Source organism: Pongo pygmaeus, chromosome 3 (genome assembly GCF_028885625.2).
Source record: "Pongo pygmaeus isolate AG05252 chromosome 3, NHGRI_mPonPyg2-v2.0_pri, whole genome shotgun sequence".
Taxonomy (NCBI): domain Eukaryota; kingdom Metazoa; phylum Chordata; class Mammalia; order Primates; family Hominidae; genus Pongo; species Pongo pygmaeus.
The window spans coordinates 196,856,779-196,880,123 of record NC_072376.2 but is presented as its reverse complement, the minus strand read 5'-3'; the positions used below and the strand labels follow the sequence as shown (position 1 = coordinate 196,880,123).

At 42.4% G+C, this 23,345-nt stretch overlaps 1 protein-coding gene and 1 pseudogene across 2 annotated transcripts in view; both read right to left on the bottom strand.

The window, feature by feature from the left end:
* Window positions 1-7,372: 7,372 nt before the first annotated feature.
* The window catches only part of CDKN2AIP (CDKN2A interacting protein), a 52,063-nt gene continuing 36,090 nt past the window's right edge, over window positions 7,373-23,345 (bottom strand). The window contains exons 4-5 of one of the 2 annotated variants that reach the window (XM_054484575.2): window positions 8,983-9,187; window positions 8,615-8,674 (exon numbers count right to left, since the gene is read on the bottom strand). In XM_054484575.2, the coding sequence (XP_054340550.1) occupies window positions 9,029-9,187 (159 nt within the window). In that variant the 3' untranslated portion in view covers window positions 8,615-8,674; window positions 8,983-9,028. Of the gene's footprint in view, window positions 9,188-23,345 lie in introns of both variants that reach the window. The other variant, XM_054484574.2, reaches the window with a different exon arrangement.
* Window positions 18,955-19,644, bottom strand: LOC129034854 (vesicle transport through interaction with t-SNAREs homolog 1B-like; annotated as a pseudogene).

The following is a 23,345-nucleotide window of genomic DNA, read 5'->3' as shown; positions in this document are numbered from 1 at the left end:
GCGCTGGAATCTTTTGTGTCATTTAGGGGGAGGGGATGCGGGACGGCATCTGCCTGCCAACGCATTGGTCCCACAGGCAGCCTTTAAAAACAGCTGCTTTTGGGGGGTGTCAGAACATTTAAGCACAGGACGTCGGTGAGGCTTCCTGGCGCAGTGGGGCACACGCCAGCTTTACGGGACTTTTTGCTCAGTTCTGCCCCAGGACTGCAATCGGAGGGGACCTGGGGCATGGAGGAGACGCGAGTAAAAACCTAGTCAGCGGGCGGGCCCTCGGCCCCATGATATACGTGATCTCCTAGTGGGGTTTAATTTCGGTGTAGTGTAAACGAGATGCCAGGCAGAGGAGCTGATTTTAATTACAGATGGACATTTTTGAAAGAAGTGGGTGCAAATAGAATGAATGCATGGAGAATTTTAATGGAATGCCTATGTAAACAAGCCCAATTGTGAGTACTACCTTTGAGTTAAAAAGAAAATGTGAGTGAGTGGTGACAAATTTGGATCTTCTTAGATCCAGTTTGCAGCGTTGGTACACCTGAATGGTGACCTATTTAGAGCACTTTTGAAACAGCTGTTAATAGTAACTAGCCTTTGACTTGGAAAGAGAAATCTAGATCTTTATCTAGAGGAAATTTTAAATTTCAAACCAAAATAAAGCACTCCAGGCAGTTTGACATCTTGGGACGTCAACTATTTCAAAGGACTGGGAAATTGTCTTGGGTTATTATCCTAGGACACTGAGGTTTGGGCCAGTATTAAGCAACCCAGACAGTACAGTGGATAGTATTTCTGAGAACATTCGGGGATTTTACTGTTCTTGAAATCTTTCGGCCGGGTCTTGTCAAAAAACCACCACTGTGAAGAACTGAATTTTACTGGTTTTTACTTGAACCCTGCAATTTTTGTTTTCTCACAAGTTTGAATAAGCTGGTCTTTATCAAAGGCCCAAAATAATGTGGGGTGCCTTGTTACAGGTCAGACACCGAATGTACCTATGGATTTTATTCAGTCTGATAAGTGATCTGCAAGTAGATAAGAAATGTGTTCAGAAACTAGAAGGGGAAAAAGGCAAAGATACAGAATACCTAGAGTACTCCAGAACAGAGCAAGATGAGAGGAGGGATGAGCATGGGATAGGAGACATTTATAGCATTATTGTCACCTTTTATAATTCTGTTGGACAGGCTGGTAAAAAAGCAAAAACAATCCAAAGAATATTTTGCTGGCACTGATCTAAAACTGTAAAACACTGTAATATGATAATATATGTATATGTATGAATTATTTTAGACATGCTTTTCTTGCTATATTTATTTTAAGAGGTTAATCTAAGGCTTATTCTTGCCACCCCGAAAAAAAAAATCGCCACAAACCCTAAACCCAACTCTTCACCTTGGTTATTGAGTGCTGTCCTTCCCTTCTGAGTGGTCACTTAACTGGAAATATGGGGCCTCTTCAGATTGAATTTCTTGTCTTCTAAATGCAAAATTTAAAATCTCCCGTTCTCAGCAACTAGAAATTAATTTATGGTATTTAATCCTGTGAATAAAGCAAAAAGGCAATTTATTTGCTCTACAGTGTATTATGTACCATAAAGCAACCCTAAAAAAAAAAAAGTAACTGATCTCCCCAAATTAGTCTGGGATTACCTTGAATTTCTAAGTCAGTGACTTTAAGAGGTCTCTGGCAGGAAATGTGTATGCCTCCATACTTGTCTCTTGGGGAGAGCAACAACTTCAAACTGGTTGAAAACAAACTGGCAAGTAATTGTGAAAGATTCCTAAAGATGCCTGCTGAGAAAATTCAGCTTCTGTTTGAGTCAGACCAAATAAATGAAATCCTTTTCTTTTTTCTACTTTTTAATATTTTTAAACTTTTATGGAAATTTTCAGACAAAGGCAAAAGTAATACTACAATAAATCCTTATATACCGTTTACCCAGCTTCAACATTTAGCAACATATGGCTAAGATTATTTAATCTATAGCCCTTCACATTCCCTCACTCTTGTTGGATTTTTATCATTTTATCTGTAAATACTTTAAATATGAATAATATGAATAGGTAAAATATAACAGTTGTTTTTTGTTTGTTTGTTTTTGAGACTGAGACTTGCTTTCGTCGCCCAGGCTGGAGTGCAATGGGGCGATCTTGGCTCTTTGCAACCTCCGCCTCCCAGGTTCAAGGGATTCTCCTGCTTCAGCCTCCCAAGTAGCTGAGATTACAGGCATGTAATTTTTGTATTTTTAGTAGAGATGGGGTTTCACCATGTTGGTTAAAGCTGGTGTCGAACTCCTGACCTCCAGTGATCCGCCTGCCTTGGCCTCCCAAAGTGCTGGGATTACAGGCGTGAGCCACCGTGCCTGGCCAAGATAACAGTTCTTTAAACATATCCATAATACCATGTATTCTGCCTCCCCAAATTTTCTTACTATCATTTAATAACTACACAATTCAAATTTTCCTATTGTCTCATTAAATCTTTCACATTTGGTTTAACAGGATCCAGCAAATCCCATGCATTTTATTTGGTTAATGAGGTCTTTTCCAAACCAGTAAGAGGCAGTTAATTCCCTGTTTAATTCAGTGAAGCAGAGAGCAATGTTTTTCTGAGGAAGATATTTAAGTAGTTTAAAATCACTGCTTTAAATATGGAGAAATTTAAGAAGAAATCCTCATATGAAAAAGTCACCAATTGATAGCGTGTTGTAAGAAATTGTACCTGATGCAAATAAATCCTTAATAATCTAGGAAGCTGTGTTAGAGTGTAATTTGTTCTAGAAGGTCCAGTGAAGCATCTTAAATTATAGTGAAAAACCCTAAAACTTTAAATCAATTCATTAGTACAAAAAGCAACTAAAGAAAAACCTAATAGGCCTGTAATCCCAGCACTTTGGGAGGCCGAGGCGGGCAGATCACAAGGTCAGGAGATCGAGACCATCCTGGCTAACACGGTGAAACCCCGTCTCTACTAAAAATGCAAAAAATTAGCTGGGTGTAGTGGCGAGCGCCTGTAGTCCCAGCTACTGGCGAGGCTGAGGCAGGAGAATGGCATGAACCCGGGAGGCAGAGGTTGCAGTGAGCTGAGATCATGCCACTGCACTCCAGCCTGGGCGACAGAATGAGACTCTGTCTCAAAAAAAAAAAAGACCTAATAGTTTGCATCTCCACTGAACTCAGTTTTAAAGCATTTTTTATTATTTTATTACATAATACACACTATTATAGAAAAAATTTCAATAGAAATAAAAAGATATATAAAAGTCACTACAAACTGGAGATACCTCTTCTCAATATCTAAATATACTCCAAGATGTAATTCCATTTTAGCAGTTCTTTTGCTTTAAGAAAACACTTTGGCTAGGATTGAAGGACAAAGTTAGGCCAGGTGTGGTGGCTCATGCCTGTAATCCCAGCACTTTGCCACAAGGTGGGCAGATCACCTGAGGCCAGGAGTTCGAGACCAGCCTGACCAATATGATGAAACCCCATCTCTACTAAAAATACAAAAATTAGCTGGGCGTGGTGGCATGCGCCTGTAATCCCAGCTACTCAGAGGCTGAGACAGGAGAATCGCTTGAACCTGGGAGGTGGAGATTGCAGTGAGCCGAGATGGCACCATTGCACTCCAGCCTGGGCAGCAAGAGCAAAACTCCATCTCATAAAAAAAAAAAAAAAAAAAAAAAAGGACAAAGTTAAGAAAATATCAGATTCTGTAAAGGAATATTAGAAATCTGAGCAATATCACCCTATACGTGGAGTTATGTGTTAGACTGCACAGATTTAACTGGTGTATACAGTCAATCCTACTGCTTTAGATTCTAGTACTATTCAGCATTTAGGATGACTACTAAAAGCAAAACATGATCCTAAAACGTTTTAACGAAGGGACTTGTGTGAATGACTAGGATTGTAGTGAAGAGGAAATTCGGTATAATAAGATCTCATATTTTCATAACCAAGAAAAAAGGCAAACATAATATCCCCTTAGCTATCCCAAAGAGAAAAAAATAGCACATATGGTATACTTTGCATATTGCTGACCAGAAAAACATTCAATTTTCCCTGGCTAGTTACCATAGTTACATAAGCCCTTTATAACATTAAGAGGGGGAACTAGGTCACAGTATTGAAGGAGTTTGAATTATGCAATTACGTTTTCTAAAAGCAGGGGAAAGGGTTTTTAATTTAGAGAAGAGAGATTTATACTCTGTTCAAAATTGAAATTTTGGTCTAATTTTGCTGGCAAAGCCTAAAAATTTGTCCAAAATTTAATAGTTGATATAGTACATATAAATTATTCAACCTATACAAATAACATAATAGCTAGATCCATAAAAAATGACATATTCTGTCTTTGTAGATATCCCTTTTTCTCAATGAGCTGTTACCCGAAAATGTTTTTGCAGGTAATCAGGAAACCCAACAATTGCCTAGCGTCTGAGAATAGCCAAACCATGTGTAAACTAAAGCCTTGAATTCTTCCGGTCTTTCAAAGTGTGAGGTAAAGGTTGGCACAGTGCCTGTCAGATGCTATTCTTTGTTGTACAGCAATTTTCCTATTGATTTCATCAAATGGAAGTGAGTGGCAGGAAGGGAATGTATTGAAAGTTCTGGTGGCACAGCCTTCACCCTTCCTTTATATGTATTATTATGATAATTATTTTTACTAAGAACCTTGCAAAAAAGATGTTTTCATTTAAAAAAAAAAAAGAAAAAAGGCCGGCCTTGTGGCTCACGTGCAACCCCAGACTTTGGGTGGCCAAGGTAGGAGGATCACTTGAGAACAGGAACGTGAGAACAGCTTAAGTAGCAGAGAGATCCTGTCTCTGCAAAAAATTAAAAAATTAGCTGGGTGCAGTGGTGTGTACCTATAGTATCAGCTACTTGGGAGGCTGAGGCAGGAGGATCCCTTGAGCCCATGAGTTTGAGGCTGCAGTGAGCTAGGATCGTACCACTGCACTCCAGCCTGGGCAATAGAGAGAGACCCTGTCTCAAAAAGAAAATGCATCTCAAGGTTGCATGATTTCAGATAGTTGTTTTCAATCTCATGATCACTCTAGACTCGTAATTTTTTAATGCTGAAGTTATCTTAGATCAACGATTTCTCCAAAGGAAGGAAGAGCAGGCAACAGGCAGCCCAACTGGGTAGCTGGAGGACCCAGTGCTGCTGATGGTAGTTTATCCTAACCATCATCTATGTAGGGATGGGAAAGAGGATGGAGATCACTATTACAGATCACCTACAGACCAGCTTTTTTACAGGTGATAGTATTGGGACCCAGAGAAGTTAGCTTGCCCAGTGTCGTATAACAATCCATAAAATAAGTATATACCTAAAAGTTTAAGAGTTAAACAAATAATTATCTTTTTTCTGGCTGACAATTATTGAAGGGAGAAGCGGGCCCATGGGAAAAAATTAAGAACTTGGATATCATAAAATATTTTTCTGTGAAGTCTTGCAGCAAATTTAACATCTCTGAAGGAAAATTAGAATTTCCTGAAGAATAATGTTTCAAGTAACCACCCAGTCAAAAGTACTAGAAACTGTGTATCCTTTACTCTTATTTTAAAGGATCAATGCCTTATGCTTTCAGCACTAGCTAAAGAATAGTCTTTTAAAAATGAAACTAATGCTATCGGCTAGGTGATTTTTGCTAAATCTATCATTTATTTGAAGTACTTGATTATTTAATGAGGTCTTATGTGAGCTATTGTTACATTAATTGCTCTTAGCATGGTTAATTTAATCCAATATTTGATAGGTATTGATTATCTTTCATGGGTAACAGGTTTTTTTTTTTTTTTTTTTTTTTTTTTGAGACGACTCTCACTCTGTCACCAGGCTGGAGTGCAGTGGTGTGATCTCAGCTCACTGCAACCTCTGCCTCCTGGGTTGAAGCAATACTCCTGCCTCAGCCTCCCAAGTAGCTGGGACTACAGGCGCACGCCACCACACCCAGCTAATTTTTGCATTTTTTAGTAGAGACGGGTTTTCACCATGTTGGGCAGGATGGTCTCGATCTCTTGACCTCGTGATCCACCCGCCTCGGCCTCCCAAAGTGCTGGGATTATAGGCATGAGCCATCATGCCCAGTAAGGGTAACAGATATTTAAAAATTATTTATTTCCATAAATTGACATTCTCTGACTGTTTTATACATGAAACCAGTATATCTCACTTTACACAATACATATGTTTCTGGAAGATTGTATTTAAATCTTATTTTGCTAAATCGGGTAATTTTAAATGTGCCAGTTCTATAAAATGAGACCGAAATTTTGAAAATGAAAATATTCATTTAATACAAATAATTTATCTTATTTTATTTCTTTTTCTCTGTTGTTACCTTGAGAAAACATAGGTAGTGTTCATTAACTGCAGTCTAGATGTACTTTCATTTTCTTGTTCTAACTATACTGTACATTGCAGATATTTTAGTACAACATCTTTTCATCACAGAAATGATATCTTCAGGGAAAAGACTTCGAAAAAGTGCCTGAAGTGACAGAACACATGTTTTCTTCTGGTATCTGGCTAAAGTAAGTACTAAAATTAGATTAAAAACAAAGATATAAAAGATATGGGGGAAAATTATATGAGAAGTATTAGAAGCTAAAAAGCTATATAGTAAGGGGAAATAGAAGAATCAGAGAAAGAAATGATTATTTGAGCCCTTACTGATGATGGTAGAACATTAAAATTAAAATTTAGGGACTGAGATATACAAATTTTATTTATGGATACTATTTGTGATTTTTTTTTTAATAACAAAAAATATAGTTGCTGGCCAGGTGTGGTGGCTCACGCCTGTAATCCCAGCACTTTGGGAGGCCAAGGCAGGTGGATCACTTGAAGTCAGGAGTTTGAGACCAGCCTGGCCAACCTGACGAAACCTCACCTCTACTAAAATACAAAAATTAGGTGGGTGCACTGGCAGGCACCTATAATCCCAGCTACTCAGGAGGCTGAGGCAGGAGAATTGCTTGAGCCCACGAGGCAGAGCTTGTAGTGAGCTGAGATCGCGCCACTGCATTCCAGCCTGGGCGACAGAGTGAGAGACTGTCTAAAAAAAAAAACAGTGTGTGTGTATGTGTGTGTGCACATATATGTGTGTGTGTGTGTGTGTGTGTGTGTATAGTTGTAATACAGGGTTAGAACAATAGCATATCTAACCTAGTCTTTGACTTGATAATTAGCATGTTGATTAAAAAATAATTTCAAAAAGCCAAGTGACTTCGTTATATGATATTACATTTAGGATATCCTAAACAATGTTAACTTTGTATTCAGATTAAATATCTCTGGAAAAATAGTCTGGCAATATCTAGAGGCTTCATTTATCCTTTTGCACATTTGTTTTTCTTTTTTTGGTATATGTATTATTTTAACAAAAATTTATGCTTCATCTAAAATATAAAAGAAACAAGGAACTGGGTGGGTGCGGTGGCTCATGCCTGTAATCCCAGCACTTTGGGAGGCCAAGGCGGGTGGATCACGAGGTCAGGAGATCGAGACCATCCTGGCCAACATGGTGAAACCCCATCTCTACTAAAAAAAATACAAAAAATTGCGTGATGTGCGCGTGCCTGTAGTCCCAGCTATTTGGAAGGCTGAGGCAGGGGAATCGCTTGAACCCGGGAGGCAGAGGTTGCAGTGAGCCGAGATCGCGCCATTGCACTCCAGCCTGGCGACAGAGCGAGACTCCGTCTCAAAAAAAAAAAAAAGAAAAGAAACAAAGAACTTTATGCACTTTCTGGAATAACAAAATGCAAATGTAATATTATTATCTACCAGGAAAAGAGTAGATAAGTAGATACACCAAATATTTGGATTTAGTTCACTTTTATGATAATTTTTTTTACTTATTAGTCATGTCTGGTCTTAGTATACCAGCATTCTAATAACACATAAATTATTACGCAAATTAAAGTGAAGAAATACCACAGTTGGTAAATTTGAAGCTTCTGGAGACTTCTCACTTTAGGAATTAATCTAGGCAGTTTTGGCTTAGAAACACATTTTTTGTGAAAATTTTTTAGCAGTTTAAGAGAAGTTCTAGGTAACCCTCTTCTCATTCAGTATAGCCCTCAACTTGCTGCTAAGAGCTTTAACAATTTTTGCAGGATCTCACTTGAGTATTTTAGGTTCAGATGGAACAATTCTTATCACTTTTATGAATCAGATGTTTTAAAATTCAAATTTAGATTGATGTTATATGTTAACACCATCTATAACATCTGTCTACACCCTCAGAAGGGACCTATGAAATATTAACTAGCCAAGGAATCCTTTTCTGACTGTGGTCTTTTCTGTAGGAATGAAATTTGGCAGAAATATTTAATGAAGAGGAATCTGAACATAGCAGTTGAGAAAGGAGAAGGGTTGGGAGAAGACTCCAGATGCCGTAAAGCAAAGAGAGGATGAGGCACAGGAAGCAGCTCTTATTATTTCTGTTGCACTTTGGCTGAGAGAACTCCAAGCAATTGATTCTATCCTAAGGACATATTTTTTCAATTTGAGATATAATTAATTTGTTTTCCAGTAAAATAGATATTAGTAGATCTGTAACATACAGGAAACAATCAAAAATAGAGATAAGTGGTAATAATACCTCATTACGTAAGACATCTTTTTCGGAAAATTATTCTTCAGCGTGTGGTGCATTGGCTTTCTAGGAAAGAATGGGAGGGAGAACCCTGCTGAAATGAATAATGGCCTGGGGGAGAGGGGAAGAGAAGCAAGAGAAAGGAGCAGTTAAGAGGAAAATGAGGTCATATGGAAAGAAGGAAATAGATCAGGGCGTCTTTAGGAGCTCATATCAATTGGGTTTAGTGACTGTATTTAGAGGATGGGGGAGAAGAGGTATCATCTAGGGTTTTGGCTTGGGCCACAGGTAGATCTTGTTAAGGCTATATGAAATAGAAAAATCCAGGAGGTAACGCAGGTGTGTGGGGGAAATGATACAAATGTAAATCATACAAGGATATGAACTCTGTAGATTTTACAACTTTGAGCTCTATCCTTCTTAGGCCTCCTCTTCTAAGCAGCATAAACTACTGCTGCCTACATGTTGCCTGTTCATAAAGGCTGAGGCAGGGGAGTCGCTTGAACTCGGGAGGCGGAGGTTGCAGTGAGCCGAGGTCATGCCATTTCCCTCCGGCCTGGCGACAGAGCAAGACTCCATCTGAAAAAAAAGAAAAGAGAAGAAAAAAACAAAGAACTTTATGCACCTTCTGGAATAACAAAATGCAAATGTAATGTTATCTACCAGGATAGAAATTGGAAGCTAGAATATGTTGGGTAGGGCAGAGAGACTGGAGGGAATGATTTAGCAATAAAATAGGTTTAAATATCTTCTCACATGCCCAGACTTCATTAGCTTTGTATTATTCCTATTAGTAAGCCAGGAATTAGTACTAGGTGATAAGCAAGGATACGCAGGTCCTTGTGAGGAAAAGAGTTACTGTAGCAGTTCTGGATGCTTACCCCTTGCATGTCTCCAGGGGAACCGTCTTTGACCTTGGCCAACCCCTGGATTGCAGTCCTTGGAGTGTTCTTTATGTTAGTGATGCTGATTTTGTTGTATACACCTGGAGCATTGGACCATTCCATACTGGCTCACCAGGTTGCGTTGCACAAACACCAAGACTGATAAATAGGCACCTGGTTTTATTATTGGGCCCCTGAGTTTTGGTTGCCGTAGCCAATTCCATAGCAGAGTATGCGTACATGAACAGCCTCCCACAAAAGCCTTAGACCCTGAGACTCAAGTGGGATTCTGTGGGCAGAGACTTTCCACACATGTCTATAGTTCGCTGAGACAGAGAGAGAATTCCTGTGTAGCTGCAGACAAAGGACAACAGAATCCTATGTTGGACCTCTCTGGACTCTACTGATACATCTTTTCCTGTTGCTTTTGCTCTGTATCCTTTGCTGTCATTAATCTTAGCCACGTATTAATTTATAACCTGCTATTGAGTCTTGTGAGGCCTTCTGGGATCACCAAAGGAAACAACCATATACCTAGTACTGAAGAGATTTTTTTTAAAGCCCAATTTGTCCATCTGAGTCTTGATAGGATTCACTGAAAAAGAATAATCAACATATGTGAGTATCTGCGGTGTCGAGGTTTAAATGAAATCAAGGCTTTGGTCTTTGTCCATGAGACATTTATAGTCTTTATAGGGACATGACACATGTTAGGGAAATGCTTATGAGCATAAGTATAAATAAAAGCAAATTGGCAATGACGGCAGAATTAAAGAGAGATTAAAATTGGTAAAAGTCAAGCAAGGCTAATGAAAGATGGTAGGTATTTAAGAAGAGATATAGGACTGCATTATCAAATGATAGCCATAATTTTCCCCCATATGTACTTTAGCAGTAGGTAAAAACTGTAAAACAAAAAAACTTTTTTCTTGGATTTTATCTGATATATTCCAAGCTCAACTCAAGTTTGATGAATTATTTGTATGGAATCTAAATTTGTACTAAATCAAAATTTAAATGTTTTATGCAACAATTTTTTATGAGCCCTCCAGTTAGGGATTTCAGCTGTGGGATAATGTTCTCATGTGTTATTATTCCAGAGACTCCATGCCAATTCCTGTTATAATTAGTCACACCTGATAATTCCTTCAGTTGTGTGGTTAAGCTGCTTGTGTCCAAAGCAGTTTACCTGAACTACACATGTGTAGGGCAGACTCTAAGCAGCCCAGATGAAGAAGGAGCTTTGAAGGTTCTGCTTCCTATAATGGCCAGATAGCTCCTGTCAGATCAGTGTTCCTGCAAATAACAGCTATACATTCTGAACAGAATTTTAAAATCTACCAAAAGGCACTGGAGAGCAAGAAAAAGAAGGCAAATTCTGGACGGGAGTCCACACTTGGAAGAAGGAAATAGCAGTTCATGAGTTTCATCATATAAGAATGTCATTTAGCCTGGGGGCAGGCCCTCATCAGTACCCTGTGGAATGACTATAACTTTCAAACTTGCAGACTTACTGGCTTGAAGAGCCAGAGGTTGGAGTCCAGGACAACCACAGGGTGGTGTATGGTCTAAAGTTAATACCATGCATTGCCTTGATATCTGGTAAAATCAGGAGGCCCTTGAATGGCCTAACTACAAGTTCCTGTCCACACTCCGCTCCTTAGCTCAAGGATCAGGCACATTTCCTGCTTATTCCTGAGTCACAGGCTTTAGTTCCCTGACAGTTTATGGGATTATTCATCCACACCAGTCACGTCCTCCCTCAGGAACCAGGAGCGACCTCATCCTCTTGATACTACAAAGCCTGCACCCGTGGTGGTTCTCTATTTCCAAGTGCAGGCCCCACCTGGCCTCACCAAAGAGGTGAGGAGGAGGGATGCAAACACACAGCAATGGGAAGTAGAGGAGAAATCACAGAAAAGAGAGATTCACAAAGGAGGAGCCTGAAAGACTGTATAGAAACTGCCCAAATTTCTTGCCGAACCTAAACTACACATGTGCACAGCAGACTCCAAGCAGCCCATATAAGGCTTAAATAACTGAACTGAGAAGTTTGAGTTCATCCAAGTGTCCAGGATAGAATCTAAAGTTACTGAGCATACGAAAATATAAGAAAATGTGACTCAAAGTCAATCAGTTATCCCAGGATGAACCAGATGTTGGAATTAGAGATAAAAATTTTAGAGCAGCTGTCGAAACTATGCCCAAGGATTTAGAGGAAAATATACTCATAATGAATGAAAAGATAGGAAATCACAGAAGAGAAAAAGAAACCATAAAAAGGAACCAAAGGTTAATGCTAACATTGAAAATATAATACTTAAAATGAAATTTTTGCTGGATAGCCTTAAGATCAGAATAGAGGCCGGGTGCAGTGGCTCACATCTGTAATCCCAGCACTTTGGGAGGTGGAGGCCAGTGGATCACCTGAGGTTGGGAGTTTGAGACAAGCCTTACCAACATGGAGAAACCCCATCTCTACTAAAAATACAAAATTAGCTGGGTGTGGTGGCGCATGCCTATAATCCCAGCCATTCAGGAGGCTGAGGCAGGAGAATCGCTTGAGCCCAGGAGGGGGAGGTTGCAGTGAGCAGAGATCACGCCATTGCACTCCAGCCTGGGCAACAAGAGGGTAACTCTGTCTCAAAAAAAAAAAAAAAGATCAGAATAGAAATAACGGAAGAAAGTATCTGTGAATTTGAAGGTAAAGCAATAGAAATTATTCAATCTGAAGATGAGAGAGGAAAATAAAATAAGGAACGGTGCCTAAGAGACAGGACAATACAAAAAGATCTAACATGTATAGGGTTCCAGAAAGGAAAGAGAAAATGGATGCCCATTATTTGCTGCTGCCATGGCACAGGGGTATCCCTGTCCCCAAATTGCGCCCAAAAGGCAACATAGAGGAGACTGAGGAGGGGGTGGAATAGGAGCCACAAGGAGCTAAATGAGACCCATCATGACAATGGCGTCAAATGGAGATGCTCCCAAAGAGCTCTGGTCTGTAGCTGGGTCCATTTCTGATCTCTTCCTCTTCGTGGCTGAAAAGATACCCAGATTTTCCAGAACAGCCTGTGGATTGCAACCACTTCCTTTATACTCCTGGCTGTGCTGTTGTCTTTGAGACTGAGTCGCAAGTGGAACAACAGCAGCAACCAGAAGCAGCAGCGGCTACTTTCTAGGGCCTACCACGGGGCCTACCACAGGCTCTCCCTTCACTCCTGGAGAGATCTAGATTGTTACTGCCATATATGAGCCATCTTGCTGGGAGAAGTTTGAAAGTCAGGTCTCTAGACTGCTGATTATTTGGATTTTTTTTCTTTACTTTGGCACTTTGATCTATCTAAAGCAGATCAGGAGAATCCTCCTCACAGTGTTTCACCGAGAAACTCCCAACTTGCAACTGTGCCCTCCATGCTTTTCTGCCCTGTTTTTTCTCTCCTCACTCAGATACCACAGTACATCAGTACAGAGGGTTACTCCATCTCTAGCCACCCTACCCCTTTTACTAGATTTTTCCTAACTGGTTGATCTCCTCACTATCCCATTGTAGGGCAGGAACTGATGCTAGTGGACGGATGTATCCTTGACCATCAATCAGAATGAGGAAGGATGTGCACACGGCATGAAGCAGACAAAACGCATTACAGCTGTAGTGTAAAGTGGATGCTGTGGATTTCTGTGTATGTTGTAAAGGAGGAACACCGGCAGCAAATTCAACCACAGAATGGGAACCTTGGAGGATAGAGTGGGAGATCATTTCCTCTGTGCATTTTGGCTGTTAGACTTGTATGTATGTTTTATTTGTTTGTTTTTTGAGACAGAGTCTCACTCCCTCGCCCAGGCTGGAGTACAGTGGCGTGATCTCGGCTCACTGCAACCTCCACCTCCCAGGTTCAAGCAGTTCTCCTGCCTCAGACTCCCAAGTAACTGGGATTACAGGCACCACCACCATGCCCAGCTAATTTTTTGTATTTTTAGTAGAGATGGGGTTTTGCCATGTTGGCCTGGCTGGCCTCAAACTCTTGGCCTCAGGTGATTCACCCACCTCTGCCTCCCAAAGTGCTGGGATTACAGGTATGAGCCACCATGCCCGGCCTGTGTGTATGTTTTTAAAAAGCCAGTGCTCACTTTTTGTATTTAAATTTCAAAAATGAGGCTGGGTACAGTGGCGTGCACCTGTAGTCCCAGCTACTCAGGAGGCTGAGGTGGAAGGATCACTTGAGCCCAGGAGTTTGAGACCAGCCTGGACAACATAGCAAGACTTCATCTCAGAAACAAAAACAAAAAACAAACAAAAACAAAACAGAGCCAAACCATTGAAAAGGAAAAATAAAAAGAATATCTTTAAAGTAACCAAAGGAAAATGACATTTTATGAGGGGAACAAAGGTTTGAAATGCCATTGACTTCTCATCAGAATCAAGTGAAATGACATATTTAAAGCCCTGAAAAAAAAAAAAGAAAACATCAACCCTTTATCTGGAAATAATCTTACAGATGAAATGAAAATATCGTGCAATAATGAGGGCAAATTAAATACATTTTTACTGAAAACGTAGAATCTGTCACTAGCAGACCTGTGCTACAAGAAATGCCGAATGAAGTTCTCTAGACAGAAGGGAGATAACACCAGATGGAAACCTGAATGTTCAGGAAGGAAGGAAGAGGCTCACAAAGGTAAATATGTGGGTAAATATAAAAGACTCCTCTTCCTCATCATTTCTTTAAAACACGTGACTGTTCAAAGCAAAAATTGTAACAAACCCTGTAATGAAATTTATAACATGGAAATGTGAGGCATTTGGCAACTATAGCTTAAAGTACAAGTAGAGTGCAAGGGGCTTGTATTTTATGTGATGTGGCACAATATTAACTTTAAAAACAGTATGAAAAGTTAAGGTTGTTTATTGTCATCCCTTGGGCAACCACAAAAAAGCAACTCAGAGGTTTTGCTAAATTTGCCCATAGCAATCATTACATTACATTTGAATAAACTAAAAACTCCAATTAAAATGCAAGGACTCTCAGAATGCATTAAAAAGTAAGGCAATTATATGCTGTCTATCAATGATGCTGTTTAAATACAAAAACTGATAGGTTGAAAGTAAATGGATGGAAAGCGATAGGCACAAAATATAAGCATAAGAAGGTTGGAGTGGCTATTTATCACATAATGTAGATTTCCAGACAAAGAATTATCAGGGAAAAGAGGGACTTATTTTTTTTGGGATAGAGTCTCGCTCTGTCGCCAAGGCTGGAGTGCAGTGGTGTGATCTCAGCTCACTGCAAGCTCCGCCTCCTGGGTTCATGCCATTCTCCTGCCTCAGCCTCCCAAGTAGCTGGGATTACAGGCGCCGCCACCACACCTGCATAATTTTGTTTATTTATTTATTTTTTTTTGTATTTTTAGTAGAGATGGGGTTTCACCGTGTTAGCCAGGATGGTCTCGATCTCCTGACCTCGTGATCCGCCTGCCTCAGCCTCTCAAAGTGCTGGGATTACAGGTGTGAGCTACCGCACCCAGCCAAAAATGTTTATGGTGAATTTGAAATAGGATGTCCTTTTTTGATAATTGAATCATTTTTATGTGCAAAGTTACATTTCCATACATTTTTTTTTGCTGGTTAAAATAACGTAACATACATTAAAAATTTTACATGTTCGAGTTTTTTTGTAATGTGATAAATAACACTTGTCCTGAAACGATGAACATTTCTCTCTGAGGGAAATACTGAGTTTATTCTAAAGAGCAAATAAAGCCTGGCTTATAGCCAACTGTCATTCCTTAATATCTTTAAATTCTCCAGAATCTTCTAATATACACATTCCACCTCCTACATTGTTTGAAAGTAACTGACCAAGAAATAGATTTTTTTCTTAAATACCACGTTTCTCTTTAAAGTTATGTGTGAATTCAGTTTTATAAATCCATTTAAGAAAATGATTAGGAGAGCTGCTATTTCACATCAAAAGAAGAGTTTTAATAAATCCTTAGGTTTTTGTTTATAACACTACATTTCACTGAGTATTTTTGGTTTGTTCTTTACACTGACACTGAGGTAGGCAGCTTTTCACAGATGAAGAAATAGGCTTACAGAAGCCAGATTCTAACATGGAGGTCAGATAGCTACTGAATAGTGGAGCCAGGTCTTCTGGTTTCCAATAAAAGCCCTTCCATTATCCTGTACAAATTAAAAGAATCTTTTTTTTTTTTTTTTTTTGAGACAGGTTCTCAGTCTGTCGCCCAGGCTGGAGTGCAGTGGTCTGATCACAGCTCACTGCAGCCTCGACCTCCCAGGCTCAAACCATCTTCCTGCCTCAGTCTCCTGGGTAGCTGGGACCACAGATGTGTGCCACCACACTAGACTAACCTCTATTTTTGATACAGATGATGTCCCCCTGTGTTGCCCAGGCTGGTCTCAAACTCCTGGGTTCAAGTGATCTTCCTGCCTCAGCCTCCCAAATTGCTGAGATTACAGGCATGAACCACTGTGCATGGCCTAAAAAGATTTTTTATTTTTATTTATATATTTTTTGAGACGGAGTTGCACTCTTGTCATCTAGGCTGGAGTGCAATGGCATGATCTCGGCTCACTGCAACCTCTGCCTCCCAGGTTCAAGTGATTCTCCTGCCTCATCCTTCTGAGTAGCTGGGATTACAGGCACCGACCACCAAGCCCAGTTAACTTTTGTATTTTTAGTAGAGACAGGGTTTCACCACCTTGGCCAGGCTGGTTTTGAATTCCTGACCTCAGGTGATCCACCCGTCTCAACTTCCCAAAATGCTAGGATTACAGACATGAGCCACCCTGCCAGGCCAATTTTTTTTTTTTTTTTTAAATAAAGATGAAGTCTCACTATGTTGCCCAAGCTGGTCTCAAACTCCTGGGCTCAAGCGATCCTTCTGCTCTGGCCTCCCACAGTGCTGGGATTACAGGTGTGAGCCACCATGCCCAGCCAAAACCAATTTTTTAAAAAAATATATTTTTAAAACATCAGAGTGGAAAAGATTCTTAAACAAGATCCTCAATTCACAGATGAATATGAGTACACCCAAATTAAATAGTTTTGTTCAAAGATAGAATAGACCACGTTAACACATAGGTAACAGACTGGAAAGAAATACAATATATAAAAGCAATAAAGGGATAAATAGCTACAAAGAACTTCTGCAGGCCGGGCACGGTGGCTCACGCCTGTAATCCCAACATTTTGGGAGGCCGAGGCAGGTGAATCACCTGAGGTCAGGAATTTGAGAGCAGCCTGGCCAACATGGTGAAACCCTGTCTCTACTAAAAACACAAAAATTAGCCCTGCATGATGGCGGGCGCCTGTAATCCCAGCTACTCAGGAGGCTGATGCACGAGAATCACTTGAACCCGGGAGGTGGAGGTTGCAGTGAACCGAGATCGAGCCGCTGCACTCCAGCCTGGGCAACAGAGTGAGGCTGTCTCAAAAAAAAAAAAATTCTGAAAATCAAAATCAGCAAGATAAAACAGGAAACCCTAAAGGAAAATAGTCAAAGGCTATGAGTAGGAATTTTCATAAAGAGATTCTCAATCTCACCAGCGGATCACTTGAGGTCAGGAGTTTGAGACCAGCCCAGCCAACATGGTGAAACCCTGTCTTTACGAAAAATACAAAAATTAGCTGGGCGGGGTGGTGGGTGTCTGTAATCCTAGCTACTCAGGAGGCTGATTCATGAGAACGCTTGAGCCTGGGAGGCAGAGGTTGTAGTGAGTCAAGATGGCACCATCACACTCCAGCCTGGGTGACAGAGCAAGACTCCCTCTCAAAACAAATATAAATAAATAAATATATTGTTTTCATCTTTCACACTTTTAACCTAATTAAGGCTTATTTTTTATAAGGTGTGTATAGTAGAGACATAATTTATTTTCTCTTCCATGAAGCAAGCCATTTTTCCATTTTCACTAAATGACCATTTCCCCTAGGATTTGTCATGCCACCCCCAGGTGATTCAGCTATCATGCATACTCCGTTCTTTTTTTTTTTTTTTCAGAGTCTTGCTCTGTCACCCAAGCTGCAGTGCAGTGGCATGATCTCAGCTCACTGCAATCTCTGCGTCCCAGGTTTAAGCAATTTTCATGCCTCTGCTTCCCAAGCAGCTGGGACTAAAGGCACGTGCCACCATGCCCGGCTAATTTTTGTATTTTTAGGAGAGACAGGTTTTCACCATGTTGGCAAGGCTGGTCTCGAACTCCTGACCTCAAGTGATCTTCCGGCCTTGGCCTCCCAAAGTGCTGGGATTATAGGCATGAGCCACCGCTCCCAGCCCACACTCCGTTCTGTACCATTCCTGGCTCTGTGCCTTGACTCTCTCCATCCCCTTGCTCTTTCTCTATGCCCACTACCCAAAATACAGAAATTTACAATTTTGTTGGCTGGATACTGTGTCTTTATATTGATAGGCAATTCTTTCCTCTTTTCGTTTTCAATTCTTTATATAATTCTCATATATATAATAATAATATAGACAATTCTTTTTCGATTATATTAGCTAGTGTGTGGAGGTTTATTTATTCACAAATATTTTAGCATTTATTTGTCAAATTCTTGAAAAAATCTTGATAGGATTTTTATTAGTATTGCACCACATTTATAGATTAACTTTGGAGGACTGAACAATTCTACAATGACAAATTTTCCCAACCAAGAGCATGATATTAATATCCATTTATGCAGAAGTTATCTTCTCCTTATTTATATATTTTTCTCTTCAATTTATTTGAATTTTTTTAAAGTAGTACGTGCGCATAGTACATGCAAACAGTAAAAAGGGATATCAATAAGATAAATATAGTTCTGCCCCTGACCTCGGCCCCTGCAGCTTCTCTTCCCAGAGGAAGAGCCAGTTTCTTCCCAAAAGAAGCCAGAGATTTGCTACGCATATACAGGCATTTATGGATGTTATAGGATATTAATTGGGACCCTTCCTGTCAAAATTTCAGTAGAGGCAATGAGTCTGTATATGTTATATTCTAAATAAACCATCATGCAAAAACTTTAGCATAGATACATGCATCTTTTTTTTTTTTTTTTGAAACAGAATCTCGCTGTCACCCAGGCTGGAGTGCAGTGGCGCGATCTTGGCTCACTGCAACCTCCACCTCCTGGGTTCAAGTGATTCTCTTGCCTCAGCCTCCCCAGTAGTTGGGCTTACAGGCCTGTGCCACCTTGCCCAGCTAGTTTTTGTATTTTTTTTTAAAAGAAGTCATAAACAGCATTTATTACCTTGATATATCATACTGGTCTTATTACTGTTCCTTCACATTTAAGTGGCTTTCCATCTTTCCTGCCTCCTCCCACAGCCTGGCTACACAATGCATGCCTGAACTGTTAGCCCTCAGCAGCAATATGCTTATTCCATCCACATCCCTAACATCAATGCATTCACAAGGTGAAAGTTCTGGTCCATAAACCCTTTCCTACAGGAAGTTCAATGGTTGCGAAAGAATCTAGTAAACCAGGCCTCCCAGGATGGCGAGCTCCAGTAAGATGATGATGGAAAGCAGCAGCTCGTTGGTTGTCACTTTTCTGGACATTGAACGGAGAATCTTTTGACTTTTGTTCAAGTTTTCAGTTGTGTTTACCAGTCTACTCTTGGTGCGTTCTAAATGGTCTCGTTGTTCCCCCAGCTCTTCTGTGGTTTCTGAGCGAATCTGGTCAGTCTCCGTGGCAATCTGATGAGAACGTTCAATATTTTGGGTGGCCCAGTTCAGGCTTTCAGGGCCTTGCAGAAGCATTGCCCTTTGAGACTGTAGCCAATTCATATGCTCATCCTCTACAGCATATATGCCATATTTCATGTCTCCTCGCCCTCCTGGTGTGGCTGTCAGAGGCGTGCTTCTCACCTCCTGATGGAGTTTGGCAAGGCCTTCTGGTAGTTTCGAAGCTCAGACATCATGGGCTTACGGAAAGACAGGGGTGCATAACGTAGCTCCTCCTCCATCCCCGCCAGCATTTCATTTGCTTCCTGTTGCTTTTCATCAAAATCCCTGATCAACTTATCTTCGGTCCCCACCGTCCCCAGCAGCCGCTCAGGCACCCCTTGTAGGTCTTCATGGAGGCCTCAGAAGATTTCGTGCAGCTTCTTGAAACGCTCCAAGGAGGCAGCGGAGGTGGCCATGGCGCAGGCGGCGCTCCAGCAGCGGCCACCAAGATTCGGGGCGCTGGGCCCTCTCCTAGCCCAGCGGTCAGCGGCCCAGCCCTGTGGCCATCACAGCGACCGCCATGCCACCGCTGCCCAGGACGAGGCTCTTCCGGGGCGCTATTTTTTTGTATTTTTAGTAGAGACGGGGTTTCACCATGTTGGCCAGGCTGGTCTCAAACTCCTGACCTCAAGTTATCCGCCTACTCCGGCCTCCTAAAGTGCTAGAATTACAGGCATTGAGAGGTGACAGCGTGCTGGCAGTCCTCACAGCCCTGGCTCACTCTCGGCGCCTCCTTTGCCTGGGCTCCCACTTTGGCGGCACTTGAGGAGCCCTTCAGCCCACCGCTGCACTGTGGGAGCCCCTTTCTGGGCTGGCCAAGGCCGGAGCCCGCTCCCTCAGCTTGCGGGGAGGTTTGGAGGGAGAGGCACGAGCGAGAACCGGGGCTGCGCGCGGCGCTTGCGCTTGCGGGCCAGCTGGAGTTCCGGGTGGGCGTGGGCTTGGCGGGCCCCACACTCGGAGCAGCCGGCGGGCCCTGCCGGCTCCGGGCAATGAGAGGCTTAGCACCTGGGCCAGCGGCTGCGGAGGGTGTACTGGGTCCCCCAGCAGTACCAGTCCACCGGCGCTGCGCTCGATTTCTCACTGGGCCTTAGCTGCCTTCCCGCGGGGCAGGGCTCGGGACCTGCAGCCCGCCATGCCTGAGCCTCCCATCCCCTCCATGGGCTCCTGTGCGGCCCGAGCCTCCTTGAAGAGCGCCACCGCCTGCTCCACCGCGCCCAGTCCCATCGACCACCCAAGGGCTGAGGAGTGCGGCGGGCGCACGGACCCGGGACTGGCAGGTAGCTCCACCTGCAGCCCCGGTGCGGGATCCACTGGGTGAAGCCAGCTGGGCTCCTGAGTCTGGTGGGGACATGGAGAATCTTTATGTCTAGCTCAGGGATTGTAAATACACCAATCGGCACCCTGTGTCTAGCTCAGGGTTTGTGAATGCACTAATCGACACTGTATCTAGCTACTCTGGTGCGGCCTTGGAGAACCTTTGTGTGGACACTATCTAGCTAATCTGGTGGGGACCTGGAGAACCTTTGTATCTAGCTCAGGGATTGTAAACGCACCAATCAGCGCCCTGTCAAAACAGACCACTGGACTCTACCAATCAGCAGGATGTGGGTGGGGCCAGATAAAAATAAAAACAGGCTGCCTGAGCCAGCACTGGCAAGCTGTTTGGGTCCCTTTCCGCAGTGTGGAAGCTTTGTTCTTTCGCTCTTTGCAATAAATCTTCCAGCTGCTCACTCTTTGGGTCCACACTGCCTTTATGAGCTATAACACTCACTGGGAAGGTCTGCAGCGTCACTCCTGAAGCCAGCGAGACCACGAGCCCACCAGGAGGAACAAACAACTCCAGACGCGCCGCCTTAAGAGCTGTAACACTCACTGCGAAGGTCTGCAGCTTCACTCCTGAGCCAGCGAGACCACGAACCCACCAGAAGAAAGAAACTCTCAACACATCTGAACATCAGAAGGAACAAACTCCAGACGCACCACCTTAAGAGCTGTAACACTCACCGCGAGCGTCCGCGGCTTCATTCTCTAAGTTAGTGAGACCAAGAACCCACCAATTCCGGACACAGCATGAGCCACCGAGCCCAGCCAATACATGCGTCTTGAGCCCCTAGTCTCCATTAAGTATTTTAAAAGGTAAATAGATAGTGAAGATGACTATACAGATGGCTGTGCTGTGGAGTCCTCCAGAGAAAGAGGGCGGGGAAAACCTCAGGTTGGGAGGGAGGACTTAGTGGGACCTCTCAGAAAGTCTAATATGTTCACCTGTAATTAAAGAGACAGTGCATTAACCAAATCTCACCTAGAAATCAAGAAAGACAAAGAAGAGATGACTAGCTCCTGAAAAGGCAGGCATGGAGAAGGGGTTGTTGATACTTTGGGATCAGCCTACATTCATGAGTTTGTCAGGCCCAATGTTGCTTGAGTATTTCCTGCAGATCACATGAAGGCCCCAGAGTCCGGAGCCATTTAAAATCCTGACCAAGAGGCACAATGGGGCCCCACGAGAAAAATGTCCCTGTGGAGTGGGCCATGGAAAATCCTATTAGTGGTGGAAATGTCACCAAGAGGAAAATACATTGTCTCAGTCATGGGAAATACACCCATAGATTCCTAGTAGAGGCCTTTGAAGGACAAAAGCATTTACTATAGAAAGAAACACTTTTAAACTCCTGCCAGGCCCAAGGAATGAGAAGTCATTTTATTTAGTTTTCAGATTTAAATCCCTAATGATCAATCATATGAACGTAGTCCTGTTTAAAAATCAAACATTCTCTAATAGCCATATCAAAGTCTTTTTATGGTTATGTGGAGTATTAGTAACAATAGGGCCAGCCGCAGTGGCTCATGCCTGTAATCTACGACTTTAGGAGGCTGACTCAGGCAGACTGCTTGAGCCCAGGAGTTCGAGACCAGTCTGGGCAACGTGGCGAAACTGTTTCCACAAAAAATACAATAAAATTAGCCAGGAATGGTAGCTCGCACCTGTAGTCCCACCTACTCAGGAGGTTGAGGTGGGAAGATCACTTGAGCCCAGTAGGTTGAGGCTACAGTGAGCCATGAGCGTGCCACTGCACTCTAGTCTGGGTGACAGAATGAGACTCTGTCTCAAAAAACAAACAATAGTCCTCAAAGTCCAAGCCATGGTTTTCTCTACCATGCTGTAAGGTACAGAATTTTTATATTTTTATTTGTTACAGACAGGGTCTGTCTCTGATGCCCAGGCTGGAATGCAGTGGCACAATCATAGCTCACTGCAGCCCCCAACTCCTGGACTCATAGCTCACTGCAGCCCCCAACTCCTGGGCTCGAGCAATCTTTTGCCTTAGCCTTCCGAGTAGCTAGGACTACAGGTACGGGCCACCACACCTGGAGAATTTTTTAATTTTATGTCGAGATGGGGGCTTCACTATGTTGCCCAGGCGGGTCTCAAACTCCTGGCCTCAATCCATCCTCCCTCTTCAGCTTCCCAAAGTGCTGGGATTACAGGTGTGAACCACCACACCTGTCAAGTACAAAATGTCGAGGCTATAGTTGAGAACTTTTTTTGCTCAATACAATAGATCTAAACCTACTATTGAAAGTATGGCTGGGTGTGGTGGCTCACGCCTGTAATCCCAGTACTTTGGGAGGCCAAAAGGTGGATCCCTTGAGCCTAGGAGTTCAAGACCAGCCTGGCCAACATGGTGAAACCCCATCTCTACTAAAAATACAAGAATTAGCCAGCCATGGTGGCACATGCCTGTATTCCCAGCTACTTGGGAGGCTGAGGTATGAGAATCACTTGAACCCAGGAGACGAAGGTTGCAGTGAGCCAAGATCATGCCACTGCACTCCAGCTTGGGCAACAGAGTGACTGTCTCAAAAAAAAAAAAAATGTTGACTCTCTTTTGCAATCCCTCTGCAGTCTTCTTCCATGTGGAGCCATGGAGGCCTTCCACCCTATAGGAAACACAAATTTCAGGCCCTTTAATCTACATAAAGAAATTTCCGGCCAGGCGCAGTAGCTCACACCTGTAATCTCAGCACTTTGGGAGGCTGAGGCGAGTGGATTACCTGAGGTCAGGAGTTCGAGACCATCCTGGCCAACATGGTGAAACCCTATCTGTACTAAAAA